Consider the following 14,893-nt stretch of genomic DNA (forward strand, 5'->3'; position numbering starts at 1 on the left):
GAGACCAGCGCTGGGCAAATGCTTCAGCTGGCAAGGGTTGGTGACCCCCTACCAGCCAAACCAGGGGCCCCCAGTCAATTTGGGGGGCCCAAGCCCCCATGGCCCCCCTGTAGCTATGCCACTGTGCAGCCATATATAGAATCTGTGGTACAGCCTCTTTGTTCCTCTCATTCATATCCACCTTATCTAACTTAAAATCCCTACGTTCAAAGAGCCTATTCGGGCTTCCTTTTCCTACAGCGCCATAAATATGGTATAAACGATTTCATAATTTTCTCTTTTCCTATCAAGCAGCCATAAACTGGAATGCTCTTCCAATTATGATTGTAAAAAAAACTGAGCCAAACTACACAGGGGTTCAGAAGAAAACTAAAAACACATTTTTTTTTTTTTAGTAAATGTCTTGCGGAATAATCTTTCATAATTAGTTTTGAGTTTTTGCCTTTTCCCGGTACGTGCAGCTGAGAAATCTTAGTGCATTGCTCGAGTTTACTTCGCCTGGGCAACTTCCTTCCGATCAGGGAAGGGGGCTGAGGCGGCACTGGAGGGAAACCTGAGAGCTCCTTTCATCTCCTTCACACCGGTCTGAGGACCCCCAGACCCAGCCCTCTTCCTCCTCCTCCTTCTGCAGTCGGTGCTTAGTTGCCAGAGAGCGCTGCCTGCCCCAGATGTGAGACATCCCTCTGCGCCCACAAAGAGACGGCTGTGGCCAGGTGCCCGATCGGGGATGCCCCTGCTGCCCTCCCTGCTGGCCTTGGGCTTTCTGCTGAGGCTGAGCCGGGCTGACGTGTTCACCTCCATGGCCAGCGTCCGGCAGGCGTTGGCCACTGAGCGGGAGCTGCTGCACCACTTGCACGCCTACATCCAGGCGGAGAGCGTCCGGCTGGGCGACCTACACAGGTAACCGAAAGAAAACAGAGACTTTAAGGTTATCCTTTCTAAGCACCGTATTCCTTCCGGGAAACAACTTTCAACAGATCAGCTACACTAGAGATTTCAGAAATTCAGCCAGAAAGTGTGTTTCAGGTTTTGTTATTTTGTTTCTCTGTCTTGTCTGTAGAACACGTTGATCTGTTGTTCAACCCTTTTCCGAATAAGGAAGGTGTAGGGGATTTTTCCCTGTTGTTGCAGAAAGCGCCACACTGTTTGCTCCGATCTGCCCCCCTGTGGTGGGGGGAAGCCCTGCATGGCGACCAGAATTCGCCGACTGTAAACCTGCAAATAACTGAACGCCCTATTGAAAGGCAAAAGGAGAAATCCTTGACTTGTTTTTGAAAGCAGCGGTGGACGCTATTAAATTGTTCACATTAACATAACATAACTATTTGATTTATATACCGCTAACACCTTACATAGTAAAAGAAACCAGATACCAGAATATCCAAGCAATTAAATATTATTTCTTAAAATAAACTTCTGAAAGTTTATTCTATTTTGAAAAACGAGATATGAATTAGAAGATAAAAGAATTGTCACAAATTATTATTAGGAGAGGAATGGAAAGCAAAAGTGAGGACCTTATAATGCCTTTGTATCGGTCCATGGTGCTACCGCACCTCAAATACTGTGTTCAATTCTGGTCCCCACATCTCAAAAAATATATAGTGGAATTAGAAAAGGTACAGAGAAGGGTGACAAAAATGAAAAAGGGGATGGGACGACTAAAGCGGCTAGGGCTCTTCAGCTTGGGGAACAGACAGCTGAGGGGAGATATGATAGAGGTAGACGTGAATCTTTGTGAATCTTTGTTTACTCTTTCCAAAAATACTAGGACTAGGGGGCATGCGATAAAGCTACAAAGTAGTAAATTTAATACAAATTGGAGAAAAGTTTTCTTCAGTCAACGTGTAATTAAACTCTGGAATTCGTTGCCGGAGAATGTGGTAAAGGTGGTTAGCTTAGCAGGGTTTTAAAAGGGTCTGGACAGCTTCCTAAAGGAAAAGTCCATAGACCATTATTAAATTGACTTGGAAAAAATCCACTGCTATTTCTGGGATAAGCACCATAAAATGTATTGAACTTTTTTGGGATCTTGCCAGATATTTGTGACCTAGATTGGCCACTGTTGGAGACAGGATGCTGGGCTTGATGGACCTTTGGTCTGTCCCAGTATGGCAATACTTATTTACATACGTAACTTAGCAGCTTGAAAGACCATATTTAATTCCAGCAATCGTTTCTTTCTTTCTTTCTTTCTTTCTTTCTTTCTTTCTTTCTTTCTTTCTTTCTTTCTTTCTTTCTTTCTTTCTTTCTTTCCAAATTCATTTTTATTTCTTAGTTATGTCTTTTTAGGAGGGAGTGGGTGAAATATGCGATTTTTATTATGGCATAAAAAATAAGCTCCTTCCCAGAGGGCCACACTTTGAGGGCCAGATGCTCAGAACTCCGACACTGTTCCAAACAGCACAGGAAAAATACCGCCGGATTGGCGCGGCGAAGGAACTCCCTAATGCTCAGTGCTAATGAGATGCAAATTTAAGCATGCTCATAGCGTTGAGCATTAGGGAGTTCGGCGGAATGACTGTGCCTCAGATCCCTTCTGCCCCCCAAACTCCCAAAAGTAACAAGCGGCCGGTAGCACGCCCACAGTTCAAGAAAGGTTTGAAAATATTGATTTTTAATTCTTCCTCTAGTTTTCATAACTGCTTCAATTTATTTTCCATTTTGAGGTTTATGGTTTTCACTAGGCTGTTTTCCTTTGGGTGGGGGGGTGTGAGATTGTGATGCCTGTGACAGCTCAAGCAGAGGAACTTTTGGCAGGATTTTAGTGCAACACCTGTGAGGCTTTAGTGTTCAGTTTTCACATTGCTTTTCCTTTCCCCATCCTGCATACCGTTCTGCTCAGCTTCTCCTCTCCTTCTGAAATCCTAATGCCAGCTCCGAGCTGGCGTAGGATTTCTCGTGGTACGGGCATACTACTTAACCGCATTGTTTTCTGAACATGGGGTGGAACAGGGAATGACCTAATTTTAATGTTGTTTTAAAATTAGGGGCTCTGTTTACCAAGGCCAATGACATCTCTATAGTCGAGGACCTAACTTATGTTACAATTCATTATATCACTTAGAAAACTTTATGCAATGCCATAATGCATTCCTCTGTATCATGTATGTATGCAGGGCCGTGCCAACACGGTAAGCGAGGTAAGCACAGCAGGAGGGCGCCGTCCTCTGGGGGGGCGCCCCGCCGCGCCATGCTTACCTCGCCCTCCTGCGACCCAACTGCCCGCCCTCTTCTCCCCCCAACAAGATCCCTTTGAAATTTACCTCCGTCCGGCAGCGAAGGCGCAGCGTCAGTGAAGGAGGCGGCGCTCCCGACGTCTCTACTAGTCTTCCCTTCGCCTTCCCTTTGTATGACGTCAGAAGAAGGCGAGACATTGAGTGAAGGGAAGACTAGTAGAGATGTCGGGAGCGCCGCCTCCTTCACTGACGCTGCGCCTTCGCTGCCGGACGGAGGTAAATTTAAAAGGGATCTTGGGGGGGGGAGAAGAGGGCAGGCAGTTGGGATATGGGAGCGGGAGGACAGGGGAGAGAGGAGTGTGGATGGAATGGCAGCGATCATTTTCATGGGGGGAGGGGGTGCGCGCAAGCCAACTGATCTCCTGCAGGGGGGCGCCACAGACCCTTGGCACGGCCCTGTATGTATGCACCTTAATGCAAAATCTTTTGTATGCAAAACCACAATGTACTCTTCTTTACCATGTATGTATGCACAAAAATGTACTACCATTCGAAAATCTGTACCCGGAAATGGCGATCGCCATTACGGCATAATGTAAGCCACATTGAGCCTGCAAATAGGTGGGAAAATGTGGGATACAAATGCTACAAAAAAATAAATAAATGCGCGCTAGCGTTTTTAGCATGCGCTAATGTTAATGCATTAGCGTGCACCAATTTTTAGAGCGTGCTAGAAACAATAGCGCACCTACAGCGCGTCTTAGTCTGGGTGTTTCTAAACTTTCCTATTCAAACATTGTAGCTCTTTTCCATTCCTTCCGGTTTAATTTTATGTTTACCACTTTGATCTGCTAAGTTAGCAAAGGCGGTATAGCAAATGCCGATAAACCAAACTAAACTAGTTGTGGTAACTTTTGGCGCACTCGTTATTCCCTGCGGTAGGGGGGCTCTGATTATGGCGCACTGGCAAATGCGGGCACTAGTCCAGTGTTAATGGCCTCTAGCGCCCGTGTTGGTTTCTGAGCATCGAGGCCTCAGGGGCTCTTTTACTAATGTAAAATATCTCCAATGACATCGCTCGTTGCTTGAACATTATGGATTCATGGGCTAATTCATTTCAACTAAACTTAAAATTCCGGTCACCGCATCTCAAGAAAGATATATTAGAATTGGAAAAGGTGCAGCGAAGGGCAACTAAAATGATAGCGGGGATGGGACGTCTTGCGCCGATGCGTGCCCCCCGCTAGATGACACCCCCCCCGGGTGCACGCTGCTGGGGGGGGGGGTGCCGCGGCGCGCACCTGCTCCTCCGAGTTTGCTAAACTTCGTTGGTTCGCTGCAGCTCCCTCTGCCCCGGAACAGGAAGTAACCTGTTCCGGGGCAGAGGGAGCTGCAGCGAACGAACAAAGTTTAGGCTTAGCGAACTCGGAGGAGCAGGCACGCGCCGCGGCACCCCTCAGCGGCGTGCACCCAGGGTGGACCGCCCCCACCGCCCCCCCCCTTGGTACGCCACTGGGTGGATGTGAAGCGTCTGTTCACGCTTTCCAAAAATACTAGGACTAGGGGGCATGCAATGAAACTACAGTGTAGTCAATTTAAAACAAATCGGAGAAAATGTTTCTTCACCCAACACATAATTAAACTCTGGAATTCGTTGCCAGAGAACGTGGTGAAGGCGGTTAGCTTAGCAGAGTTTAAAAAGGGGTTAGACGGTTTCCTAAAGAACAAGTCCATAAACCACTACTAAATGGACTTGGGAAAAATCCACAATTCCAGGAATAACATGTATAGACTGTTTGTACATTTGGGAAGCTCGCCAGGTGCCCTTGGCCTGGATTGGCCGCTGTTGTGGACAGGATGCTGGGCTCGATGGACCCTTGGTCTTTTCCCAGTGTGGCATTACTTATGTACTTATGTCCTCTACTTGGCTCACTTTTATTACATAGAGCAGTGATTTAACCTATTGTGATGTCACAGTGGCTCATTCCACCAATAAGAGCCAACCTCATTAGTGATGTCACAATGGCTTGATTGTATAGAATGTTTGTACGTTTAGGAAGCTCGCCAGGTGCCCTTGGCCTGGATTGGCCGCTGTCGTGGACAGGATGCTGGGCTCGATGGACCCTTGGTCTTTTCCCAGAGTGGCAATACTTATCTACTTATGTAAACACCGAAAAACCCCCACATTGTCTTATCCTCTCATCCCCATACAATAATTACAAGCCTACAACCCTAAACACTTCTATTTATTCTCTCCCTATTTCTGATAGCCTGAAAATCTTAGGAGTTATTATTGATAGCCAGCTCACACCACAGAGCCAAGTTAACGCCACTATAAAGAAGATGTTTTATTCTATGTGGAAACTTAAACGTATAAGACCTTACTTTCCGAAGGATATATTCCGTAACCTAACACAATCAATGATATTGAGCCACACAGATTATTGTAATGGAATATATGCGGGTTGTAAAGTACAGCTCATGAAAAAACTCCAGACAGCCCAAAACACAGCTGCCAGACTGATGATATTCAACAAAAAAAAGGTTTCACAGCGCTAAACCTCTTCGATTGAAACTACACTGGCTCCCTATCAAGGACCGCACTACTTTCAAAATTTGCTCTCTGGTCCACAAGATTATCTACGGTCAGGCCCCAGGATATATGATTGATTTAATAGATCTTCCAGCCAGAAACAGAATCAGTTCATCGCGTACTTATCTGAACCTGCATTGGACTCAGATACAAGTCAACCTATGCATCCAACTTTTTCTTACTTAAGTACGCAAATGTGGAATGCATTACCAAAGAGCGTTAAAATAACGCACGCCCATCAAGACTTTAAACGAACTTTAAAGACATACCTGTTTCGCAAGGCCTACCCTATTGATCCTAATTAATTACCTCAACCCTACAATGCATCTACATATACATTGCAATGAATATTTTATTTTTAATCTCGTCCCTTATTGTATCCATTTAACCCTACCTTACGTGACTCTTTTAATTATTGTATTTGTTTAAAACCTACCGTACTTGACGTCCACCAGTACGGTATTTTGTAAGCCAAATTGAGCCTTCTAATATGTGGGGAAATGCGGGATACAAATGTTATAAATAAATAAATGTGCGTAGGCACCTACGTGTGTCCAACACATGTGAAATTGGAACTACCGCATGCCCCAGGCGGCAATTCCATTTTTGGCTCGCGTCCAAAACACGTGGTAGAAAATATTTTCCATTTTCTACCACGTGGCGCTTACCCGGCGGTAATTGGCAGTTATATGCGCGCTGGCCACTTACTGCCCGGTTAGCGCATGAGACCTTACCGCCACTCAGGCCAAAAATGGACGCACGCTTGTTTTAATTTTGCCGCACGTCCATTTTTGGACACAAAAAAAAGGGCCTTTTTTCCAGGTGCGCTGAAAAATAGACCTGCGTGCATCCAAAACACGAGCCTACACCAGCGCAGGCCACGTTTCGGCGTGCCTTAGTAAAAGAAGGACCCCTTAGTGCCCAACCCAGCAGTGCCTTTCTGTAGGGGAAAATAGGATAACAATAATTTTTTTAAACTGCTAACTGAGGGGCCATTTTACTAAGGTGTGCTAAGCCCCTATTGGGCCAGATTTTATATATGGCGCCTAAAAAACCCACGTGGAACTAAGCGTATTCTATAAGATTTAGGAGCGGTGTATATTTATTGCTTTTATTGCTCCTGCCAGCCCTCGGGGTTTTTTAGCTGCTAAATAGGCTGTTTAAAAAGCGTTCCGGATGAGGATCCCAGAATAGGAAGAAAAACCGACTGGGACATATGAAACCGAGATAGTACCTTGGGCAAAAAGGAAGGAACCGGCCGAAGGACCACTCGCTCTTTAGAAAATTTCAGAAATGGAGACCTACAGGAAAAAGCTTGCAACTCTGAGACTCTTCTAGCTGACGCGATAGCCACCAAAAACACCGTCTTAAGCGTTAAATCCTTCAGAGAACATGCTTGTAAAGGCTCAAAAGGAGGCTTTGTCAGCGACGAAAGCACCAGATTAAGGTCCCAAGATGGAAAAACCGATCTGACCGGAGGACGAAAACTTATCTACCCCAACTTGACATTTCGTCCTTTAGATTGTAAGCTCTTCCGAGCAGGGACCGTCCTTAATTGTTAATTTGTACAGCGCTGCGTAACCCTAGTAGCGCTCTAGAAATGTTAAGTAGTAGTAGTAGTAGTATATAGGATATGCTAAGTCAATACGGACGTGCCTAAATTATGCACATTCATTTACACCAATAAAAACCTGGTGTAAATCCCTGTGTATAGATTTAGACGCACTGACCCATATTCTGTAATTACACGTGGAAATTTTGGAACATCCATGAAATGCCCATAACACTCCCCTTTTAAGCTGCATATATTATTTTGAACTGCGAACTTTGCAATTTAGGTGCAGCTCTTTATAGAATACGCTTAGCGATATCCATGCATAAATTGTAATTATTGCCAATTAGTACTCATTATTATTGCATGTTAAGTGTTGTTAAAAATGCTGATTGCGTTGTTATGTCAATTAAGTTACACGTGTATATCGCCGCGGAACCTAGGTGCCATATATAGAATCCAGGGGAATGTGGGCTTTGCATGTTGAAAAAGGCTTACTGCAGGATGCACTAAAGCATGTTGTGGTAATCTTCCCTTTTGCATGTCAGTATTTCTTTTTTTTGGGGGGGGTAGCAACTTCTTCCATCCCCACAGGAATCCCATGACAACTTCTTCCATCTCCATGGGAATCCCGTGGCAACTTCTTCCATCCCTGCAGCAATCCCATGGCAACTTCTTCCATCCCCACAGGAATCCTGTAGCTACTTCTTCCATCCCAATGAGAATCCCGTGGCAACTCCTTCTATCCCCGTGGGAATCCAATGGCAACTTCTTCCATCTCCGCAGGAATCCTGTGGCAACTTCTTCCATTCCTTTGGGAATCCCATGGCAACTTCTTCCATCTCCACAGGAATTCTGTGGCAACTTCTTCCATCCCTGCAGGAATCCCATGGCAATTTCTTTCATCCCCGTGGAAATCCTGTGGCTACTTCTTCCATCCCTGCAGGAATCCTGTGGCAACTTCTTCCATCCCTGCAGGAATCCTGTAGCTACTTCTTCCATCCCCATGAGAATCCCGTGGCAACTCCTTCTATCCCCGTGGGAATCCAATGGCAACTTCTTCCATCTCCGCAGGAATCCTGTGGCAACTTCTTCCATCCCTTTGGGAATCCCATGGCAACTCCTTCCATCCCCACGGGAATCCCATGGCAACTTCTTCCATCTCCACAGGAATTCCGTGGCAACTTCTTCCATCCCTGCAGGAATCCCATGGCAACTTCTTTCATCCCCGTGGGAATCCTGTGGCTACTTCTTCTATTCCCATTGGAATCCCGTGGCAACTCCTTCCATCCCCACAGGAATCCCATGGCAACTTCTTCCATCTCCACAGGAATACCGTGGCAAATTCTTCCATCCCCATGAGAATCCCATGGCAACTTCATCCATCCCCATTGGAATCCCGTGGCAACTCCTTCTAACCCCCCTGGGAATCCAATGGTGACTTCTTCCATCTCCACAGGAATTCTGTGGCAACTTCTTCCATCCCTGCAGGAATCCCATGGCAACTTCTTTCATCCCCGTGGGAATCCTGTGGCTACTTCTTCCATCCCCATTGGAATCCCGTGGCAACTCCTTCCATCCCCACAGGAATCCCATGGCAACTTCTTCCATCTCCACGGGAATTCCGTGGCAACTTCTTCCATCCCCATGAGAATCCCATGGCAACTTCTTCCTTCCCCATGGGAATCCTGTAGCTACTTCTTACATCCCCATGGGAATCCCGTGGCAACTCCTTCTATCCCCGTGGGAATCCAATGGCGACTTCTTCCATCTCCGCAGGAATCTTGTAGCAACTTCTTCCATCTCTTTGGGAATCCCGTGGCAACTTCTTCCATTCCCATGGGAATCCTGAGCAACCTTTTCCATACTTGAGAAATCCCCATTCCCGCGCAGCTCTCTAATAGAGAGCAGAGAAGAGGGATGTTTAAATGATGCATTTCCCAAACATTGTGTTGGTTTCTAAAGAATAATACAATTAAACTGTGTAATAATATATCTAACCATTAGGTATATCTGTTAAGAAATTGCAAAGGACAAACTTTAATGAGTTTGTTTGTCTTAATCAGGGGTTCTCAATCCAATCCTCAAGACATACCATGGAATTCTATATGGACATACTTGACCAGTCGGGTTTTCAGGATTTCCACATTGACTATGCATTAGAGAGATTTGCACAGAATGGAGGGGAGTACATGAAAATCTCTCTTATACATATTTATTGTGGACATCCTTCAAACCAGGCTGGTTGGGTGTGACCTGAAGACTGCATTGAAAGCCACAGGTCTAAACTGACACCATCCTATATAATAATTCTCACCTCCAACGTTCTGACTTGCCTGGGACTGTGGCTCATTCCGAGTTGGTCTGCTAGGCTCCGTAGATCAGGCTGACATCACCATAGCCATTATGATGTCAACTTCAGAACCCGGGGGGAAAAAAAACATGCCTCACAGCTGAACCATGTCCAGAGGAGGGTCGCTGGACATGGGTGGCTGGAGGGGGGGCAGGGGAGAGAGGAGGGTTGCTGGACATGGGTGGCTGCAGGGGGGGCAGGGGAGAGAGGAGGGTCGCTGGACATGGGTGGCTGCAGGGGGGGCAGGGGGTCGCTGGACATGGGTGGTGGGAGGGGGGCAGGGGAGAGAGGAGGGTCACTGGACATGGGTGGCAGGAGGGGGGGGCAGGGGAGAGAGGAGGTTCGCTGGATAGGGGTGGCTGCAGTGGGCGCAGGGGGAGAGGAGGGTCGCTGGACATGGGTGGCTTCAGGGGAGCCGAAGAAAACCTTGCTAGCGCCCGTTTCATTTGTGCCAGAAGCGGGCCTTTTTTACTAGTTCTTTTATAAAACTATAGATCAGGGATGCACAGTCCATTTCCAGGAGAGCTGAGAATTGGTCTGGCTCCCTTACCTTGTGTGCTGAGCCCCCCAAAACCCACTACCCACAACTGTGCACCACTACCATAGCCCCTACGGGTGAAAGGGGCACCTAGATGTGGATACAGTGGGTTTGTGGTGGGTTTTGGAGGGCTCGCTGTTTCATCAACAAACATAACAGGTAGGGGGGGATGGGGATGTGTCCGCCTGTCTGAAGTGCACTGCAGTTCCCACTAAAACTGCTCCAGGGACCTGCATGCGCTGTCATGGACCTGAGTATGACATCTGAGGCTGGCACGACATATTTTTAAAGATGTTTTTTGAGGGTGGGAGGGGGTTAGTGACTACTGGGGGAGTAAGGAGAGGTCATTCCCGATTCCCTCCAGTGGTCGTCTGGTCATTTCGGGCCCCTTTTTGTGCCTTAGTCGTAAGAAAAACAGGTCCGGGTGAAAACGTCCAAGTGTTCGTCAGGGACGTCCTTGCTTTTTTCGATTATTATGGGTCAAGGATGTACCGCTTTCGCTACGCCTCTGACATGCCCCCTTGAACTTTGGCCGTCCTTGCGACGGAGTGCAGTTGGAGACGTCCAAAATCGGTTTTCGATTATACCGATTTGGACGTCCCTGGGAGAAGGACGCCCATCTTCCGATTTATGTCGAAAGATGGACGTCCTTCTCTTTCGAAAATGAGCCCATATATCACATTTGACAGAGACCAAGTCTGCACACAGTACTGAAGGTGTAGACATACCAGGAATTTATAAAGAGGCATAAGGATACCCTCAGTTTAGACTTCCATTCTTTTTTGAATAATCTCTAACATTCTATTTGCTTTTTTGGCATGTGGTACACGGGACTGACATTTTCAATATGTTGTCCACAGTGACTTCAAGATCTTTTCTCTTGGATGGTGACCAGTGTTCCCTCTAAGGAGCGGCTTGCTGTGTGCAAACGTTTTTTTCAAGTGAGCACTGAAAATAGCCCAACTGCCAAAAAAGAGTGACCCCCACCCCCGAGCTATATGCGTGGTCCATCTGTAAAAAATCAAAAGCTGCTCCAGTTGGTTAGGCAGTGCCTTAAAAAATTTTTTTTTTTTTTTAATTTGAAAGCTTTTTAATTTATTTGAAAGCTTCCCATATGTAGATATAAATATCATGGAATAAAAACTGAATTTCATTAAAACAGCTTCAAACAGTAATACGTGGCCAAATTTCAGTGAGAATATCCTGTTTACAGATGGGTTCATCTTAACTGTTATTGTAATCTGTTTTGGGAAGCCTGGTGAAAAGGGCCATAAGCTAGACCTGGGATAGACATCTTGGAATACAAGGCTGGTGGTATAGAGATAACACCCCTATCATGCATGGACTGATCATTTCCTACATAAAACAGATGGGCCCATTCAAAGTACACTACTTAGATTGTAAGCCCACTAAGGACAGACCCAGTACCTGTAAAATGAAACTGTAAGCCACTTAGGTTTAAGTGGTATATAAGTGCTTGAATGAATGAGACATGAGAAATCTGACTGCCGAAAACTTCCTAGAGGCCTTGTCCTCCCCCCACGTGGATGAAAAGACAATGACCCATACCCCCCACTACCTGCTACATTTGTGGAGGAAACAGCGAGCTCTCCAAAACCCACCACAAACCCACTGTACCCATATATAGGTGCCTCCCTTCATCCGTGAGGGCTATTTTAGTGGTGTACAGTTGTGGGTAGTAGGTTTTGGGGGGGGGGTGTTGGGGGGCTCGGCACACAAGGTAGTGGAGCTATGTTCCTGGGAGCATTTTATGAAGTCCACTGCAGTGCCCCTTAGGGTGCCCGGTTGGTGTCCTGGCATGTCAGGGGGACCAGTGCACTAGAAATGCTGGCTCCTCCCACGTCCAAATGGCTTGCATTTGGACGTTTTTGACTTGGACGACTTTGGTTTTGAAAATCGCTGAAAGTCAAAGACGTCCAAATCTAAGGACGTCCTTGGATTTGGACGTCCCTGACGGTATTTTCGAAATGAAAGATGAACGCCCATCTTGTTTCGAAAATACGGTTTTCCCCACCCCTGGATTTGGACATTTTACAAAGACATCCAAATTGCAACTTGGACGTTTCTTTTGAAACTGTCCCTCTTTATGAAACAGCTCACCTTTATCCATGTTTGTTTACACCTTCAAAAAAAAATCTAATAAATTGGTAAGGCAAGACTCACCTTTGTTGAACCCACGTTGACTTTATTTATTTGAATTTATTTACCACCTTTTTGAAGGAATTCACTCAAGGAGGTGTACAGCAAGAATAAGTCAAACATAAGCAATAGACAATTACAGCAATAAAAATATTCAAATACTACTACTACTAGTACTACTTAGCATTTCTATAGCGCTGCCAGGGTTACGCAGCGCTGTACAAGTTTAAACATGGGGAAGGACAGTCCCTGCTCAAGAGAGCTTACAATCTAAAGGTAACAAACTATGTAGTAAGTGTAGGTATCATGAATGGAGAAGGTGGTTAGGCGCCAAAAGCAAGGGAGAAGAGATGGGCTTTGAGTAAGGACTTGAAAATGGTCAGGGAGGGCGCATGGCGTATGGGCTCGGGAAGTCTGTTCCAGGCATAAGGTGATGCGAGGCAGAAGGGGCGGAGTCTGGAGTTAGCGGTGGTGGAGAGGGGTACAGATAGGAGTGATTTGTTCTGAGAACGGAGGTTACGGGTGGGAACATACGGGGAGAGGAGGGTAGAGAGGTAATGGGGGGCTGCAGATTGAGTGCACTTGAAGGTCAATAGGAGAAGCTTGAACTGTATACGATAGCGAATCGGGAGCCAGTGAAGCGACTTGAGGAGAGGGGTGATATGAGAGTATCGGTTCACGCGGTAGATGAGACGTGCGGCGGAATTTTGGACAGATTGAAGGGGGGATAGGTGGCTAAGCGGGAGGCCAGCGAGGAGAAGGTTGCAATAGTCAAGACGAGAGGTAATGAGCGAGTGGACGAGGGTTCGGGTGGTCTGTTCAGAGAGGAATGGGCGAATTTTGCTAATATAGAGGAAGAAGCGACAGGTCTTAGCTGTCTGCTGGATATGGGCAGAGAAGGAGAGGGAGGAGTCGAAGATGACTCCGAGATTGCGGGCTGAGGGGACGGGGAGGATGAGGGCGTTGTCAACAGAGACGGAAAGTGGGGGAAGAGGGGAAGAAGGTTTGGGTGGAAAGACAAGGAGCTCAGCATAGTATGCTACATTACAATGTCAACACAATACGTAATAAAACATTTTCATAGACAGCCTAGAAGAATAACTTGTATGTCCATACTGTATGCATGGGTTAGATCTCAAGTTTGTTTTTCTGCAATTTTCCACACTCAGGTACGCGCCTGTGCGTATGTGGGGATGTCACATGCGAGAGGTTAGATTTTAACATCGGAAATGGTCGTTGGGAAAACAATGGGGTCCATTTTCAGCCGCAATCCCTGGCCATAGCAATACGGAAGGAATTCAATAAATGGCACCGAAGCTTGGGCACCCAAAAAAATTCAGTGGTAAGCACTATTTTATAAAGGGAGTGCGTCATATATAGAATAGAATTTAGCGCGGATCCCGTTCTTAAATTTTGGTTGCCGGACTTATGCCTGCTGAAACCTAGTGTAAATGCTCGTACCCAAGTTAGGCGCAGTTAGGCAGTGTTCTGTAATCTCACATACAACTTTCCGGAATTCCCCCGAAATGCCCGTGGTCCAGGGCCGTAGCCAGACTTCGGCAGGAGGGGGGTCCACTGCCCAAGTTGAGGGGGCACATTTTAGCCCCCCCATGCGCTGCCGCCCCCCCCCCCCCGCCGCCGCCACCACTGCAACCACCACCAACTTTGACCCCCCCTCCCGCCGCCACCAACCCTCCTCTGCCGTCACCGTCGGGTACCTTTGCTGGCAGGGGACCCCAACCCCCGCTAGCCGTAGTCCTCTTCTCCGGCGCAGCCGCATTGCTGGCTGATCTGCTGTGAGTCTGACATCCTGCACGTTGTACGTGCAGGACATCAGACTCAAAGAAACAGAGCGAAGCCTTGCAGATCAGCAATGCGGCCGCGCTGGAGAAGAGGATCTCGGCTGGCGGGGGTAGGTGTCCCCTGCCAGGAAAGGTACCCGACAGCGGGTTGGCAGTGGGAGGGGGTCGAGAGGGTCGTCGGCAGGGGGGGGGCCAGGTCCAAATCTACAGGGGCCCATGCCCCCATAGCCCCACATAGCTACGCCCCTTCCGTGGTCACACCCCTTTGAGATACATGCCATCAGAGTTAGGCACTGTACCTTATAGAATAGCGCGTGTCCAGATGCACGCGTAAATTTTAATGAATGCCAACTAACATCAATGATTGGTTGTTAGCACCCAGTTATTTTATGGTTCAGAGCTCTTTTTATTCAAATTTGGGCGACATATTTAGAATCCGGGGGTAAATGTATTCACGGATAGACATTAGTGCTCTATAAATACAACTATATGGAGGAGTGGCCTAGTGGTTAGAGCACTGGTCTTGTAAACCAGAGGTGGCCGGTTCAAATCCCACTGCTGCTCCTTGTGATCTTGGGCAAGTCACTTAACCCTCCATTGTCTCAGGTACAAACTTAGATTGTGAGCCTTCCTGGGACAGAGAAATATCCAGAGTACCTGAATATAACTCACCTTGAGCTACTACTGAAAAAGGAAGGTGTGAGCAAAATCCGAAT

At 46.9% G+C, this 14,893-nt stretch overlaps 1 protein-coding gene across 1 annotated transcript in view; it reads left to right on the forward strand.

Annotated features, from left to right (window-relative positions):
• The first annotated feature begins 469 nt into the window (after positions 1–469).
• The window catches only part of P4HA3 (prolyl 4-hydroxylase subunit alpha 3), a 119,361-nt gene continuing 104,937 nt past the window's right edge, over positions 470–14,893 (forward strand). Inside the window, exon 1 of the mRNA XM_030200006.1 lies at positions 470–900. Within this exon, the coding sequence (XP_030055866.1) occupies positions 728–900 (173 nt within the window). The 5' untranslated portion in view covers positions 470–727. The remainder of the gene's footprint in view (positions 901–14,893) is intronic.

This window comes from Microcaecilia unicolor, chromosome 4, assembly GCF_901765095.1.
Source record: "Microcaecilia unicolor chromosome 4, aMicUni1.1, whole genome shotgun sequence".
Lineage (NCBI taxonomy): Eukaryota > Metazoa > Chordata > Amphibia > Gymnophiona > Siphonopidae > Microcaecilia > Microcaecilia unicolor.